Source organism: Fusarium sambucinum, chromosome IV (genome assembly GCF_050947815.1).
Source record: "Fusarium sambucinum isolate potato_lamoka chromosome IV, whole genome shotgun sequence".
NCBI lineage: Eukaryota > Fungi > Ascomycota > Sordariomycetes > Hypocreales > Nectriaceae > Fusarium > Fusarium sambucinum.
In genome coordinates, this window is record NC_139291.1 from 2237714 (window position 1) to 2255716 (window position 18003).

Consider the following 18003-nt stretch of genomic DNA (forward strand, 5'->3'; position numbering starts at 1 on the left):
AGTCTATTATGGCAACTGTTTTTCTAGGCAGCGTTGGAAGGTGTGCTTCAGTGCTGTCGTTCCCGATCGTGATGTAATTTAGAAGAAATAGTAATAAACAAAAACAAGAACTTTGTTTCTAGAGTTGGTAGATGGCCGGGGGCGACGAGCACTGGCATGTGCCGCTTCGAGTGATTGACCCCTTGTTGAAAAACAAGCCACAATCGGTAGAGGTACATAGCTTTGACTCTTTCTAGTATGGCTCGAGGTCTCGAATCTGTGGCGGGGACCGTGGAGACTAGACTTTGTTCCTAGTAAATGTTCACAGCCTATCCATACTCCGTAGACATCTAACTATGTGCTTGCTCCTCACCTAGGCCAGACCCAAGACTGCAGAATTGGTCGCAACTTGTAGGCTTATTATTTGAGGAATCGCTGTGACTCTAAGCTGTCATACTAAACCGCCATGCCTCGAGGGGTGAGTCCAGAGGTTTCCGGCTGGAATCGCCTAGTCAAGCATTGATTGAGCTGATGTTATGGTTACAACAGCCTGAGATGCTGCCACCGTTCAATTTCGTCGTTCAAGGAATACCTGCCATTGTCAAACATAAACAAACTGTGGAGATTTGGGGTTTGTGATTCTGGAAATAATCCGCGTGTGCATATTAACCCATGTCAAGAATCATGCTTTCAATTCGCTCAACATGAAAAGTATATGATACGTACTGTACTGTACTGGGACTGGCAAAGCCTCATAAACTCTGGCGCCGCCAGCCAGTGGCTGCATCTTGTTGCACAGCGAGTGAGACCCTTACACTCAGTATCGAGTGTTCATCAATACCAACAGCCAGCAAGTATACGCGCCACGTTTGTACAGGATGCGCGTCGCACAAAGGATCTAATCTGCTCAAGATCAGACGATTGAAATACAAGATCCAGCGTGACTTGGCCTGAATAAATTGCAATTTCAAGGCATAACGTAACTTGTCGCCTTCAAGAATTGTTATCCCCATGCTACAGTACACTACCATCAACCTTGTCAGAGGCAGCAATAAATTATATTGTTTATGCCTTCTCTGCACTTGCTAAGACTGTTCGGTGATTGAACCGTGTCCTGTTTGGAAGACCAAGCAATCTTGAGTGTTCCATTATTCTCAGCTTCAGGTGTTACCAAGTGCTTGAATATTGGCCTGCTTGTCTTAGACGTTGTCGCACTGGCTATAACCGGAAGGTGAGATACCGACGAGACGGTAGCACTCGGAATAAACTTTTGCACGAACTATTGTTCGCGCTCCTAGTTCACCAGATACCTTGCGTAGCCAAGGCGTCAATGGACCCAAAACTGGTCAGTGTATAATGTGTCGGTCCGGCTGAGAAGATCGGCTGCTCTAGGGTGTCATTTTTCGGTCTTAGTAGGCTAGTAGGCCAGGACGAAGAAGATGGAGAAATACGTATAATAAGTGCAAATAAGCACAGGGTAGTATTCGCAAAGGACGAAGAATCAGCCACGAGCATTCTAGGCCCTGCAATGGTACGTACGAGGCATCATACAGCGAATCCATTGAAGTCTTGCCACACTCTGGTGAGGACGTTCAGCCATCCAAGCCCGCTGGATCCAAAGTGAACAGGGCGAAAGTCAGTTCTGAGGATGAAACAGATAAAACAGGGTCGGACTTTTCAACAGACAGCCAGCCAGCCCCCCGGTTGGATCGTTTGCGCCAACGCAGGCGTAGCCCCTTGTCATTGTACGCTAGAGAGCGATTGAGGTTCTGGTTCATTAACTAACCTCCGAGCCCCTCTCAGTTTGCCTGGTGATCGGTTCCCTCCTTTCTTGACTGAAAAGAACAACAGTTAGTGTGGTCACTGCAGTGCAAATATCGTCAATAATCGACGTGAGCCTGGTTCAGACACGGCCAAATCACTCGTTTAGTGGCCTGTCGATACCTGTTTTTTTACACATTAATTATTTAGATCCGAATGGCAAACGGCCAGACAATCGATGAAACATCCTGGGCGAAAGAGATATCAATACCCACACCATAGTACCAATACGGCACGGTAGAGTTAGAGTATACAGGCATCATGAGAGTGGTGCAAGCCACTGCACTGCTCTCGGTCGCTACCCTCGTTCCATCTGCTGCTGGGATTGTTTTGCCTCGAGGTAAGTTTTTTGCGTTGAATTTGTTGTGTATTTGTTTAAATGACTAAAGAGCTCCAATTCTTAGTAGCCGACTTTGGTCAGCAGAACCCGAGACGCTTTCCTCGTAATGACACTGCGATTGCTGCTGCCCCTGACGGGAGTACCACTCGCTTGTCACCATTGATACAAGCGCCCCAAATCACAACATCGTTACAAGAGAATGATAATTCGTCTTTTTCAAGCCAGATTTCTCCTGTCGAAAGCTTAGAGGTAGTCACATTAGAGACAACCTCTAATTCTTGGAGTGAAACAGTCAAGCTACCCTTAACTACTACAGTACTAGGCAACAATTCGACAACTTCGTCGTTAAAGCAACAACCTCCTGCTAGTACTGTGATATCATTGACAGCTGAACAACTGGTTCAGGACTTGGCCAATTCATCTACGAGTACTGAAGCTGCTATATCAACACAACAACTTCTCGAGTCTTTGTCCTTCTCACAGGTGGTTTCCGGGTTTACCACCTTGACTAATGGTACTACTTTGCCTTCCTCCCCCAGTCAGAATCGCGACCAAGACACCATCCCGGTCGAGACGCGGGATACAATCCAAGCTTCAATACACGGGAGGCCACATCAGGGCTTCGCCCACCCCTTAACCCCAACAGCGCTCAACATTACCAATCCCCAATCTCAAACCTGTGGTCCAGGTTTTAGAAAACCGTGCGACTGGATACCCTCTCCCTCTGCTAGCTCAAGAGGATGGAATGGAACGCATACCCCTGGACCTTGGACGTCTGGAACATTGACGGTGATAGCACCAACGTCTTTGGTTCCTTGCACGACCTTACAGGATGACGAGCCAGTCACAGAATATTCAATTGTGTATACGTCAACAGTGACTTTCTTCGGGAATATCAGTGAATACACGCCTCCCTACCCAACAATCAGTACTCCAAGTTTTTGCGAGACAGAACCTGTTGGTCCAACACTATCAAAGGGGCCAGGCAATGTTGGCGGGTCACCACCCTCTTCAACCGAATTATCCACTAAAGAGCCTCCGAAACAATGCCCGTCAGGTCAATCTTGCTCTACAGAAAAAGTCCCCGACTGGTCAAACCCTACAGCTGTTCCGGCTCCCGAGGTGCCAGGGCTAACTTTCTCGTCCATGCGATCAACGGTCACATTTATAACCACGGACAAGAATCCGGCTGTCGTCTTCACTACAGACCCGCCTCCACGCTTCGACAGGCCGACAAAGGGAGGCGGATTACCCATGAGTAAAAAGCAAAAGCCTGAACCTACTGAAGGACCGCGCCCAAACCAAATACAGTCTTCTGAGGATCACGGCAAGATTATTCCCCAGCCAAAGCCTACGTCAGGAGACCAGCCACAAGGCCAACCTCAGCGTCACCCGCAGCCCGGTTTTGAGCCTGGGTCTGGCTCTAATCCTGATGCCGGATCGCAATCCGATTCCAGGCCTGGTTCTGGTTCCAATTCTGGCCCTAATAATAACTCTGATCCAAAGTATAGTTCGCGGCCTGATTCCGATCCCAACTCTGGCTTTCATTCTGATTCCGGCTCTGGTCTCAGCTCCGGCTCCGAACCAGAATCTGTCCCTATCGCTATACAAACCAAGACCTTTGTGGTGACAGCTAGGGGTCAGGAAGTCATCGTTAATGACAAGACTTTCTCGAGTCTCAAGATGGATCAGACTACAACAGTCACTGTCGATCATGGTACATTTACGATCCGTCCAACAGAAGTCGCTGGTGAAGGAGTAACAGTAAAAAAGCCACAACCTGTTGGAACTGCGGTCTCTGTTCTCAGTCCTACCAGCACAACCCTTGGACGAGTGCCCATCACTATTTCGGGAACATACGCTTTAGTTGGCGGTACCACGCTCAAAATTCCTCTCATGGGCACAACTATGAGAATAGCGATTCCTACTCAGGGCTCAAATACCTTGGTGGATGAGCGGGAAATCTTCATTGCGCCTGATAGAATTGTGGTAGATGATGAAACTCTCAAGTATCAAGGGGTAGGTGCTCCTCAAACAGATGTGATCATAGAAGGTGGTGAGATGGTTACTGCAGTTGGGCAATCAGTCTTTGTCTTCCGGTCGACGACACTAACTTATGGGCTGGGCATACCCAGTACTGCTGAGACGGTCGACGACGATGTTGTTACGGTCGGGCCTGCAGGTGTCGTTATTGATGGCGTGACTCTTGGGGGGCCTGAGGCTCAAGCGAGAGATATAAAGAATCGAATTGTCGGTGGGGCGACGATTACCAAGGTCAATCCTTCGTATGTGATCATTGATCAGACGACTTTTGCAGTTGGCCCAGGTGCTAAGAACACCACAAAAGAGGCTGGAGGCGAGACTGTTACAATCGGACCCGGCGGCATTATCATTGGTACAATAACGGATAGATACCCTTTTGGTGTTTCAACTGTTACCACTATAGAAGCAAAAGCGACAGCTTCTGCAATGTTGCCTGCAGCTACCGGGACCAATAATAATAACAACGCCAAGGGGGATAGCAAAGATGATGACAGCGGTGCAGCTCCTCTGAGGTCTGGATTAACGATGGGAATGACTGGACTATACATAGCGGTAGGCGTTTGGATTATATTCTGATGACGCCAAATTGGATGGTTTTTCATATCAGGGCCTAGGCTAGCGATTGTTGATTTATATTAGGTATGATAATTGTTGGACTGTACGGGATAGAGACATGCATGGGAAGCGGAATATACGCACGGTGGACTTGAAATGCGGCAATGAAATTAATTAGAAGAAGCAAGAATGTCCTACTCCAACAGTTGGTAAATATTCTGTCATTATAGAGGTTCAACTACATATCCAAAGCCGAGGTTCGTTTTTCCTAACGTCTTTTTACTATCCACGCCTTTACAACGGTTTTCCTCAAGTTCTTTCCTGCAAGATCGTGGGGAATATGTACATATGTCTTACAGCAGCTCAGCATATGAGTATTTGATTGGTTAATCATGATCTGTTCGATCCGCTCCCTCAACATCCCTGCTTGATGAGCCTTGCAGATGAATGATGAATCAAGCCAACATCAAGAAAAGACCCACGATGAGCACAACACTTTGAGTACAGCGATACATGACTCGAAACAATTGCTCTGTCTCTGTATGTATGGCCAGCTATAATCCTCCGTTTCTCTAATCCGCTAGTTACCGTACAAGAGTTTTTAATAAACGCCACCACTCTTTAGCCAAAAACTTTGACTTGATCCAACTTATAGAGTAAGTGCCTGTATAAGAGGCAAAGTGGAAGTGGCCCCATCATGGTGATTACCTTGATGACTCACAGCACAATTGGATTCAACATTGACATTACGAGAAAAGATAAGAAAGAGATGTATTTGCCTACTTAAATAGTCATCATTAAATTTCAGTCTCTTACAGCTTCCAATTCCTTCAACACGATGCCCTATTGTGATTGTCTATTGGCCCATCATCATCAACACATCTCGCGCCGGCTCATTATCGGCAAAGTGGAATCTCGGAAATTCGACACGGCGCGCGGCAAAAACGACAGACTCCATCTTGGAACCATCACCACCTTGTCTCCGACTTCCTTCTCACCTTCGCAGCGATACAGCCCAACAGCGCATAACCGACCCCCTCAATCTTCCAAACTTCTTCGCCCCGGCGCCCTAGACTGTGCAGACACCTTGTGCACGGTCAACACCCTTCTCCACCGAGTTCCAACCCTTCAACTATATGCAACAAGAGTCTCTCGAGCATACAAATTCTTTGATTCAACGAGACAACCCCGTTAAAACACCGTCTTCCCAGCATGGCCCCCTTCACCATGTCCCGAGCGGCCTTCGCCGAGTCTACTCAGGAGACTCGAGTGGCGCTGACACAGGCTCTGCACCAGCGCTCCATCAAGACTCGAGCCATGACGTCGATGCCGACTTACTTGATGAGGAGCTACGTCGATTGAGTCTAAGACATCACTCTTCTGTTCAACCTTCTGCTCCAGGTCAGCGCATCTCTGAATATGAGAATGCAATGACTCCGCCTACTCCAAAGAAAGCACTGGGTTTCAAGGTTATTAAGCGTTTTGAAACACCCTCTGGTGGAGTTCTACTCGAAGATTTTCCGAATGGTGCGTCATGCAATCGCCAATGATAACTTGACACTTCTTCTAACTTGCTTTGCCTGCAGAGATTCTGACACATGTCTTCTCGCATCTGCATTCCGACTCCCATGCTGCCATCGCTCTTGTTTCGAAGCGCTTTTATGCCCTCATCACCAGCTCCCACGCCTGGCGCATGGCCTTCCTGCGATACTTCCCTGGGCACGAAGCACTCGAGGTCAAGAATCATGTGGATATCTGGTCTGATAGCTCACACGATTTGATACAGTCCGAGTCTCGATACTTCACTCGTCTTACACCACTGGCATCGTGGAGAAAGGAATACCTTCTTCGCACACGCTTGGTTAGATGCCTGGCTCGCGGCAAACCAGGTGCATCCGTGGCCTCGGGTGGTATTGGTGCATCTGTTCGCAGCGGAAAGAAAACCAGTGCTGTTTTGACATACAACTCGAAGCTGCCATGGGCTGTAACGAATGTACATGCTGTCTTTACAAACGGCAAGAAACCGCCAAAGGCTATACATGGCGCTGCCGACCTAGGTGTAGCATCAATCAGTGATCCTACCAATGGACGGGTTGAGAAATGGGGATTTGTTGATCCTTTCAACGCAATGCAGCTCGATGAGGTGTTCCCCAACCTTATGCCCTTCGGCCTGGGAGAGGGTCCCGCCGCCACTCCCAACGTTCTCGATGTTAGTCAGCCATACGGCGTACTTGCAGGTGAAGGTTTCCCAGGAGGTCGTCCATACTACCGTCCTATCGGCGAAAACCGTGGGCGATATCTTGGAGGGGTTTCTGGTGTTGTTGATACATATCCCGATATCCCCAAGATCCCGGAAATGTCTGAGGCTATTTGTAGTGTGTGGTTGGCCAAGTCAGCAAATGTGCCTACCAACACACAGTCAATGGTTGGCATGCTGACTGGTTCTACTCTTGGCGTTGTCACCTCATATGCTATTGGAGGTGATAATGGTCCTCAGCGTTACCAGTCTGGGGATGTCACTGCTCGCTGGGTGCTTAGCCCTGGTGTGCCAATTATTTCTTTCAAGGTTGATGATAATTACAGCCAGAAACGCAAGTCTACAGGGAGGATATGGGCTGTCGCCCTCAACGCTTTGGGCGAAGTCTATTATCTGACTGAGACACCGACTGCACTAAACCAAGTCAAGAGCGAGGATGCCACCAAGAATGCTTGGTTCGCTGGGCGATCGGTCTGCTGGCATCTCTTGGATTCTACTCGGCGTGTTGCACGGCCAGATGAATTGGATAAGAATGCCATCAAGGGTGCATATTCGCCTCGATCACCTTCCAACTCCATGAATTTGAGTAGGAGTCAGCTGGCTGCTGAAGCACGAGAGATTGAGAAGTTCCTTCGTCACAAGCCTGCGCACTTCCGAAGAGCCTGCGAAGGATGGGATATGCAACGTAAACTGGAAGTCGATTTTGCCAGCGACGATGCCCATGGTGCAGGCGAGAACATCTATGTACTTGATTGTGGCCTTGCCGAAGATCGCCCTGCACACATTGAACGTTATACTCGGTCTCTGGTGCCTCAGGATGCTCAATCATCCTCGGTCATATTGGCACCTGCTCCCACTGTGGCAAAGCAAGTATCGCTCTTTGGTGCTTCGAATACAGAAACATTGGATGTTCAAGAAGAGAAAGCGTCGGGCTCTGCCTCTCCTGCTTCGCTTTCATCGTCAGAATTCGTATCTCATTTTCACGAATGGGAGAGTTGTTCAATGTCATTGAAAGGTCAAAGCCATGCTGTTATTACCAGCGTCTCAATAGACTGTTCTAATACGGCAGTTTTGACACTTGGCGAAGATCCTCTACACGCAACTGAGGAAGAAATTCCAGGTCGCCGTTCTCGCTTGTTTGCTGTTGGAACAGACGATGGCGCTGTGCTTGTCTGGAATGCTCGTGAGGATAGCAAAGCCACAGGGATTAACCCAGTGCGACAAATTCAGACCGAGTCTCCGGAAGTGTCCTGTGTGGCTCTCTCAGCTATGTATGTTGTTCATGGTGGAAACGACGGCCTTGTTCAAGCATGGGATCCCCTAGCATCGACATTGGACCCTGTCCGTACACTCAATGCGAGGTCCAACGGTCGAGTGCCCCGACACATGATGACAATGAATCCCACCCTCGATGAATCAACTTATTCCGCGGTTGGCGCCATCTATCTCGATCCCGACCCCACTGTCCTTCGCGGTGTTGTTTCGTTCGGTGCGTTTTTGAGATACTGGGCATACAGCTCTGCCAGTCACGCCTCGGGACGTAAGCGTCGGCTCAGGCACTCTGACGTACATGGGCGCTTGGTCAGTCGTCGCCAAGGCGGCACGGTTACCGGATTCATTGCTGCTGAGGAAGCTGAGATCAAACGCGATAATGAACTAAAGGCCAGGGAACAAAACCGGCTGCGCAATCGCTTTGGTGTTGGTGCACTTGGGGACTTGACTGAGGAAGAGGCTTTACGATACGCACAGATAGTTTCTGAGGAGGCGTTTCTTTTCGAGGAGCTCCGCCGGACAAGTGACTCTGCTGCTGATACAAGTCTAGACACTGCCTCGACATTCAGCGAAACCACTGTTGACACTGTTACTCCTGAGCCCAGCGTCACTGATATGATAACCCCGCCCTCTGCGTCAACAGATAATGTTGGCCGAGCGCCCGTCGAGGATGACTACGAACAGCAAATTCAGCAGGCCATCCGACTGTCTCTGATGGAAGGTGTCAACGAGAACGGGACATTGCTTCAGGCGGCAGACTCGGGTGACTATGAATTTTCTGTGACATACAAACTGAAGTCCAACAAAAAAGCCAAGGCATCAGGAAGTATGTCGCCGGGCGCTTCCAAGGCGGGATCTTCAGGCCATGCCGAGCCCAGAGACTATGATCTGGAACTTGCCTTGAAGCTCAGCATGGAAGATCAGGGCTTGTATTCGAATGAACCGGACTTAGACGCTCAGTATGAAGAGTTCCCAACTCTCGAAACTGAAGGTGTTGGTAAAGGCAAAGGTGTGCAGAGATGGTGATTTTAGAAAGCATGTGCGTCACTGTGTGTTTCTCATTCTAGATTTAGTCCTTAATGCTAAAGCCTGATACGTTAGGTACCAATGGCACTTGCAGAGTATTTTATATAATTCATTCTTCTCCCGACACCCCCGTTCTTCATGCGAACCATAATGTCTCGGAATTTGGGCCTGCTATAGGGTGTTGTTGCCCAGTTGCCCGGCACACTGTGTCTGTGTTCAGAGTGCCAGACACTTAGCAAGATAGTATTCATGTTCACTCGCTAACTACACGTCATCCGCTACTCACACATCCAGCACGTCAGGGGCACAACCTCGTTGTACGTTCCAACTTCATGCGTCTTAAAATAGGGCCTTGAAAGCAAGGTGTCTCTTCTCACCAACGCCACGGGCCAACATACTCTTCACTCGATCCTAGCTGTTAGATGGCCTTCCTAGCCTGATGCTCACCTGCGCCAATCGAGTTCTTGTTAATTACCCCTTGAGAAAGCTCGAGGAAGGCCGTCTTGCTGTTCGAACTACTTACTGCGCAAGCGTGCAGTATTAGAGTTTAGAGATCCCACTTCGGCTGGTACGAGGAGAATCGTAACACTGACCAATAGTGGATTATCATGCTGCCAGCGAGGTGATTCGTCTATATACGTTAGCTGCGGTAGTTACGGCAGTTACAAAGATGTAAAGCTGGGCATTCGTACAGTACGTGAATTCCGTGTATCGACGCCAGTGGATTCACTTCAACCTCAAGTCTGCCAGGTTCCAAGCAAGTACCAGAACATGAAGCAGGTCACATGCATGTCGCAAGGTCTCCCAAGTCCGTCATGAAGCGAGGTTAACTCATATCATGGAGTTTGAAATGGAGAAAGGACAAGACTTCTTTGCAAGGAAAGTGTAACGTTGTAATTCAACTGCCAGACTCCAACTCGGATGAAGAATCCGCTGCACGGGTCGCATGAGGGACCTGCGTGATATTGAGGTTTTAACGGCCCAATTTTCGCGGTTCAAGTCCCTGACGCTTGATGGGAAGAGGTCTTTATTCCCCAGGGCAGACTGGGGTCTCAAAGTTCCCGGAATGGTCAATACACCAGTCGTAACAGAGAAATATAGACAGACTATGCCCTCCCTCGGGATGTTACTCGGAACAAAAACCGCGGACTGCCCGGCTGGTATCCGGTGAGCACGGCCCTTACTCGCGGAGTCAATATTGCGTACTTGGGGAAAGAAAGATTGCAGGAGGTTGTAGCTCGTTACGGCACAAGTTGGCCAGTTCCGGTTGTACTAGGTTATCCCCAGATAGCACTGATATGCATCGACTTCAGACTCCTCAAGCCCAACGTTCGTCAGGTATTCCGAGCTAAGTGATCAAATTGGTGGCGGCAAGCGGATCCGCGGGACGGGAAGGGCCGCAACGCCACTGATGGATAGTCAAGGCTCCGATTTTGAACTGGTAGACATCTGCTTCATTCAGCGATACTGACTCGCCCAAACATCAAGATTTGCATCATGTTATTGTGTTGGTTGCGGGCAAGTGTATACCAGTCATGACGCCTTTACTGCTCGCCACAGAGACGCAGTTGAGGTTGCTCAGATACCCCTGCCTGTTATGGATGGACTACTAAACTAAACCTGGCCCTTATGACGAAGCCCTCCCTCTGCATTGCTGGCTCTAAGCTATTGGGTCATCAGGTCGTAGGTGGCCAAAACTGAACCTCGACTCGGGGATGCACAGTGTTGCAGCTTGCAGCTGCAGTGTAATGGGCCCGACGAGATGGCCTCTTGAACCGACGCCCGTTGCGTAGCATTGCGGATAGTCACCCAGGTATATCTCGGCTACAGTGAAAACGCAAACAGGTCGATGAGTCCACTGGCTGTCTGAGCAGACCAACACTCTAACATCCGAGAGTATATCGATCCCCCAGCATGTATCCGTACCAAACCTGCCATTCATGGGGCGGTCTCCGAGCACAATCGTCTTGTGTGCCCGTACGATACGTTTCAGGGCACCGGGGCCGAAGTGAGTTTTTGGTCAATAATGCCCAAGATACCCAAGGGTCTGTTCTGTACTACTGCTGGTTCTTTGTCAAAACCTGTCATTTCTACTGTTTTTCTTAGTTCATTCGCTTGAATCCCTGAGGACGGTACGCGAAACTATCGACCGCAATCCATGTGGGGACCAAAGTTAATTCCATGAAAGGCATCTAGGTTTGTATTTCATTGCCTGCCCCGATTTTTATCCCTGTCAGACTTTCCGAAAACATTTGATAGCCGAGCCAGGGTCCATGGCCAGGCAGGATATCGTTTTCCGGATTCCGACCTAGTATCTCGATTTGGTTACCAGTTTTTCTTTTTGGGTTCCTTTTTTTTCTCGCTTCCCTCGTCACTACTCGACACCAAGACGGTTGAGGTCGCGCCGTCTTTGCCAACAAGTCGTCAGGGGAACATCTCCAGTAACATTGCTGCACTGTGTTACAGCTGTGCGTACCGACGGTATGCTGCTAAGCTTGGAGAGACCTGGGCTTACTCTGTTTCGTAAAAGACGCAGACATGCGAGGATTGTTCTCGAATACAAATGATGATAGGCGTTTGCTGCAGTCAACCCCCTCTCAGCTATGTCACTCTTTACCGAATCCAGACTCTGTAGTTACAAGACACGCAGATGCGCATGAAATCTAGGTGAGACATCAAAGCGGTCAAGACGTCTGAACTGCTCGACATGCCATCGACGTTGACGTGGTCATATGGACCAAGCCGTCGGGAATCTGCTCAAATGCTGACACCGATTTATGTCTCAGGCATTGGAACCGGTCAGCTGGATGTCATTCATTGGGAATGACTCAGGCATCGAATGTAGATCAACGGCTGTCACTTGTCAGTGCGCATCCCTTGATTATCAACATTGGATTAATTTAGCATTTTGCCAGGATCGAGTCGTGCTGTAGGTGGCTCGGGCCCCTTATCGTCCACCAAACCAATCGAGTCTTTTTAGATCAGTGAGACTCCAGTCTCCTGCAGTGTGGCAGTTTGTTACCGCTGGAACGGTACGCGGAAGTTATTCATCCTTTTCCAACCAGTTAGCTCAGAACATTCCAGGTTTCTGTCAGATTCCTCCACCCCTACTGACAGAAATTGACGAAGTGTCCAATGTGCTTCACAATTGTTTTAGACTAAGATTCATTTCCCCGTCCAAGCTCCAATCAGCCAAGGAAACAGTGTCAGGCGGGACGATCCACCAGGTTGGCACAGGCACAACTGGCACAGCGACAGAGCGGGTATCTCTCTTGGTGAAAGACGGATGCGCCAGACTCAATATCGGCCGGCTCATAGCGCTGGGTTGCAGACAACTCATGCTGTACAACTGAGGAGCATCCGTAGAGGAGAACGCTTGTGGTGCAGAGGCCAACAGAAGAGCTCAATAGAAGGGAGCGCTTGAAGGCCAATCTACCTCATTGACTTGACCACAAGTCACTGCAAAGTTAATTGTGCTTACTTGTTGAACACGGCACTGGTCCGTGGAACTCGGTGGGCCACTTCAGTTGCTGGAATGTCACACCAAGCCATAGTTAACTAGTGGTGGCTACGACGGATATGCACTGGGGGAGTGTTCCTGTTTCCCGGATTGATGGCCCCGTGAAGGTGGATTACAACCATTGAAAGCTTGAAATTCGGGGCACCAGGCACTTTGGAGTGAATGCGCTGTTTTGTGTGTTTGTGTGTTTTTGTTGACAGCGAGTCAGCGCAGATACACATCATACCTTCGGTTCGATTCTGGCTTTCATTCATTTTGCCTCCAGGCGCGGGTAGATCAAACATGTGTCTCCGATTCCAGCCTGAGCGCTTGTCCGACATGTCTGATTTTCCCGGGTGGTTTTTTTTGTTTTGTTAAATTATTCATAACCTAGATACAAAGGCATGAACGCTGTCGTCATTGCTTTTCGTTGCGATCTTGAAAAGAACTGGCGGTAAATGAGGAATATTGAAGTAGTGAGAAGTTAGAGCCCAACTGCCTGGGACCCTTGCATTTGAGATGGCCATGTGTATGTCGATGCTGGCAACGTCTGTGTGCCCAACCGTCTGCGATTATTAATTAATCGAACGAAAAAAGAATTTGGGCGAAGGTATCCTGGTCATATGTTGAATAACAGTGCAAACTCTCGGGCGAGGCCTAGCAGTTCGGTGCGTTTTTTTTGTTTTTTTTAGAGCAGCTCAAGAATTTCCCGTCGGGATTGATGAAAACAGTTCTTCTTTCAGTAAGTTTTGGGGCCACCCGGAATACCGTTGTAGTCCCCACGCATGATTAAGCTTGGGCTGTTTGAAGAGTGGAATGATGGACCGATGGAGCGAGGAGGAGTTGGTCCGTCCATGTCAACCCCAGTTTAGGTTGAACGCGTTGAACCTGGGTGTTGAAAAGAGGGAAGACGAGGCGGAGTCTGGGCTTTCAACTGGCAGCATTGGACTCTTCTGCAAAGTGAGTACCAAATATTCCAGGGCCTCAACTCCAACGATGTTGAATTGGCACTGGTGAGACAGCCATTGGCTGAAGTAATGAAGATGGGCTCTCGGAGATTGTTAATTAATTGTGAGCTGTCAATGTCCTGGTAGGCGAACCGAGGTCAAGTTGTCGATGAACGCACTGTTGTAACGAAAAGTGACACCTCGTAATACGACGCTGAGAAGGCTGGTAATAAGCTCAAGAAATGTCCGCAGAACAGTGAACTGTTGCTATACCTGAGAATAGGTACTACCTAGCTAATGGGTTTTTTCTGCTGCAGGGATGAAGGGATTCTGATGCCAGGGCAGGAGCGGGGTGTCTTGAATGATCTGATTGAAGTCAGTCGATGGACAGGTTGGCTGTTGGGTGCCTGCTAATAGTACCCGTAGGCCTGCCTCCCTGCTTCCTCCCTGCCCTGTCACGAACTGGAGCTTCCCTTCCTTCCTTCCCTGCCTTGGTGTCGCGGGTCCGCTAGCGTTCCACTTACCAAGTTCAAGGGACGGCAGAATGTCGGAGATGGACCTATTAGCGACTGCAACTTGGGTTCCTGTTGTTCGGGACCGCTCCGGACCGGGATCAATGGCCAATAAAACAACTCAATGACTCTTTAGTGGACACTTATTCTTGTGTTCATGAGTTGTGTTTTGTTTCCAGGGCTCTCAAGTCTAATTGCATGTGCAATTAGAGGTTTGCTCCGCAGATTGGCCACTTGTACGGATCGGTCAGTGCGAGACTCGTCGTCTCTGAAATTAGAATCCAGGACTGCTGATTGTCTATCGGTCAATAGGAAAACCGTTTTTAATACCAGGCGGAACGAAATGGAATGTTGTAACACGCGCTGTCTGCATGAGGCTTAAACTTTGAGCCCATATCATGGTTTGCGTTTGCGTTTGCGTTTGCGTTTGCGTTTGCGTTTGCGTTTGCGTTTGCGTTTGCGTTTGCGTTTGCGTTTGCGTTTGCGTTTGCGTTTGCGTTTGCGTTTGCGTTTGCGTTTGCGTTTCACAGCGTCTAGCCATTGACCAAGTGCCGTGTCAGAATAAACTCATGTTTAATCAAAAGCAAATATCCGCCATCATCCCCCGGGATAAAGTCTAACAGCAACGGGCGCGTGGGAATAACGTGGGTGGTGAACTATCATGTCCCATTTAGTTCAATGGCAGGGAATTTGTGTTTTACAACTTGAAATGTTGCTACAATTGCCTGATGATAACCCATTCCATACCGACTTTGTTCAATAATGGAGCAGTATACTGCATCGTATCGCCATGTGCGACGCAACGTAACGCAAGAACGCAATGCAAGAAGCTACAACAATGTTTTACTGGCAGATTGACAGTCGGGCCAACAACTTCAACTTCTCAATACGGCAGCTGGTGACCGCTAAATACTACTGCAGCCACAGTGCCGCAACATGACAGTTTTTTACTTGGTTTCTCATTGCATGGCATGGTATTGCCACCAGTTGTTGTTGATTTGGCTGCATCAGAGCCTGGCCACGAACGGCACGGCTACAGTAGCAGCAGCAGCTACAGGGCACCCACTAGCCAAAGCATGGTAGGTTCCAAGCAGTTGGAATAGGGAAATACCACGGAGGTTGAACCTTGTTGGGCCCGACACTGTGCTCTGCTGTGATGTCGGCAGGGGTGTGATTCAGGTTAGATCCCCTGCGGGCATCGTGGCCGCACACCATCGCACACCCCAGCCCGGCCGGCCAGCCAGCCAGAAGCCAGTCCAGGACGTGGGTTTTCTCTGCCTCTGACGGCAACAGAAGAAAAGCAATGGGCAAACGCAAAAGGACCTACCCAGAATATATCGCGCCTTTCCCTTCCCGTCTAGATGCGTGGCATGGCATGTCGCGTCGTGTCTTGGATTGCCTCCTGAAAGGGTCAAGTCTTTCTAGTTTGTCCTTCACTAAAACCTGGGCTACCGATATTCAGCGGCCGACTCCTTCTTATGCCATTCACCCAATAGGTGCAGACAGAAGGCCCCCCTCCCGCACCGCAGTGTCGGGTCCCTTTCTGAGATGTTCCATCCTAGGTAGGTAGGTGTTGACCAAGAATGGGACGGACAACCACCTTACGTAGTGGAATCCATATTAAGATCTAGGTACATTACCTCATGAGATATCCTGCGACCAACAGCCAATTATTCACGCCTTCCCCGGCTTGAACTGCTATCGTTTTCCGTTGTCGCTGTCGCTCCCATCTCACTACCTCAACTTCGTATCTCTACCCTCCCCCAGACACCTGTTCCCGTACGGGGGTTCCATGTTCCTTGTAGCAAACTCGTACGGGTGATTGGGTCCTTGCAGTCCTGGACGTGCCTTCTATTTGTTGGCCTTCTTTCTGCAGCATTGTAGCGCCGGGCCGCTAAGTTGGTTAGTACCTACCTAAGCTGGGTCCACTACTACCACCAGGCTGGCTCAATGTGCACTGTAGTGTACTGTAGCGCCATCCACCCCATCCTGTCCCAGTTAACAACCGCCAGACTAAGTATAGTTCGCCCGCCCTCGCCCATCATCCATCTTTCGACCAACTCTCTCCCTCTTCTTTCTTCCTACTACTACGCTCCCGTCCCGTCCCCTTTTAAATTCATTAAACTGATCCAACCATTTGTGTTTCTCGTCGCAGATCCACTGCGTCATGAGACCCCTATAAACTCTGGACTCGATATATTTATGGACCATTTTTACGATACTAATTAGCTTGACCTTCCTCCAAAGGGACTGTCGCTATCTATCTGTCATCCGACACATCCCATCTGTGCCACTACTTTCGGTCTTTCCGGCTGTAGAAGAAACACTACCAGCTTTTTTTCACCAAGCATTGCAAATACAATCTAGTCATTCATCCATTGAATACTTTACACTTGCTCTAAGACAATATCGAGGGGAACAGATAGATTGCCTGTTTCCAACTCAATTATCTTATATCATCAATCATTAACAAGGACCAACCAATCGATCAATATGAGCTCTGCGTCACAGCCCGGGCCTTCTTCGCCCAGAGAAGAGAAGAAAGAGAAGGGTTTCAGCAAGCTCCTGAATCGTACCAAGACCTTCCTCAAAAGGGAGGGCTCTTCAACCTCGTCTAAGCGCCAGTCGACTCTCGGTACATCTCAGCCAGCTGCCCCGACCAAGGCGGAAGAGACTCCCAAGACGAGGTACGATTATCTATGAAAAAGTGTTGTTGACAGACGAGAGAAGATAGTAGCTAGATTCATATCTCTCTTGACTTCAACAATTCAAACTTGATATGCATGGTTACTAACAAACTCACAGCCAAGCTCCTGTGCCTGAGGTCAAGAAAACTGACGCCAAGGCCAAATATGAAGGCTTGGAGGGCGTTTCCAAGTTGACGAGGAGTCAACTGATTGAGGAGCGTGCTAAGAAACTCAGCGAGCGTTACGGACTTGATATCAACGTTTCTGAACTCCAAGCTGGGTCTCCCGATGACACCGTTCTCCGCATTGACAAGCCGATCCGTATGCGCGTACGACGAACCTGTCACAAGTGCGACACAACCTTTTCTTCCGCCAAGGAGTGCCCCAGCTGCCAGCATGCTCGTTGCACCAAGTGTACCCGCTACCCTCCCAAGCGAAGCGAGGCCGAGATCATTGCCAGCCGTGAACGACGTGCCGCCATCATCAAAGCCAACAAGGAGAACGCACCCATCATTCCCGACTACTCTTACGCTTTTGACGAGAAGAAGATCGTCCTTACCCGACCCAGCAAGACCGGTGGCCAGGACTTGGTTCATAAGAAGCCTCGCCAGCGTGTGCGAAGAACTTGCCACGAATGCTCGACCCTCTTCATCTCCGGTAACAAGACATGTGCGAAGTGCGGCCACGTTCGCTGCACTGACTGCCCTCGAGACCCGTAAGTTTCCCCATGAACATACACATTAGTCTCCCAACTAACAAATTGTCAGGCCCAAGAAGGACAAGTACCCATACGGTTATCCTGGAGATGAATTCGGTCCTAACAGTGTGCCACACTACCAATGCAAGGAATGCAAGACAATATTCCCAACTGGCGCCGAAAATGGAACACCATGCACAAAGTGCGGCTGTGAGAAAACAGACGAATCGCCTCGTGTTAAACCTCGCAAGGTCGAACCTGAACCAGACCCAGAGGTATTGAAGAGTTTACAGGCACGACTGGAGAATTTAAAAGTGACATAGCCGGTATAAGCGAACAGACGCCCTCTTTACCGGGCGTCAGGGGTT

The 18003-nt window shown here is 49.2% G+C and overlaps 3 protein-coding genes across 3 annotated transcripts; all 3 read left to right on the forward strand.

Annotated features, from left to right (window-relative positions):
* Window positions 1-2061: 2061 nt before the first annotated feature.
* Window positions 2062-4759, forward strand: FSST1_000768 (uncharacterized protein; the record flags this gene model as incomplete). The annotated part of the gene is made up of 2 exons (XM_083234168.1): window positions 2062-2140; window positions 2205-4759. 2 exons carry the CDS (start codon window positions 2062-2064, stop codon window positions 4757-4759), a joined length of 2634 nt encoding a protein of 877 aa, XP_083090950.1.
* A 676-nt stretch (window positions 4760-5435) lies between these two features.
* On the forward strand, window positions 5436-9293 carry FSST1_000769 (F-box protein; the record flags this gene model as incomplete). Its single annotated transcript, XM_083234179.1, has 4 exons — window positions 5436-5438; window positions 5557-5676; window positions 5812-6265; window positions 6325-9293. 4 exons carry the CDS (start codon window positions 5436-5438, stop codon window positions 9291-9293), a joined length of 3546 nt encoding a protein of 1181 aa, XP_083090951.1.
* A 7451-nt stretch (window positions 9294-16744) lies between these two features.
* On the forward strand, window positions 16745-17958 carry FSST1_000770 (uncharacterized protein; the record flags this gene model as incomplete). The annotated part of the gene is made up of 3 exons (XM_083234190.1): window positions 16745-16938; window positions 17057-17653; window positions 17706-17958. The coding sequence occupies 3 exons, from the start codon at window positions 16745-16747 to the stop codon at window positions 17956-17958; spliced, it is 1044 nt and encodes a 347-aa protein (XP_083090952.1).
* Window positions 17959-18003: the final 45 nt, after the last annotated feature.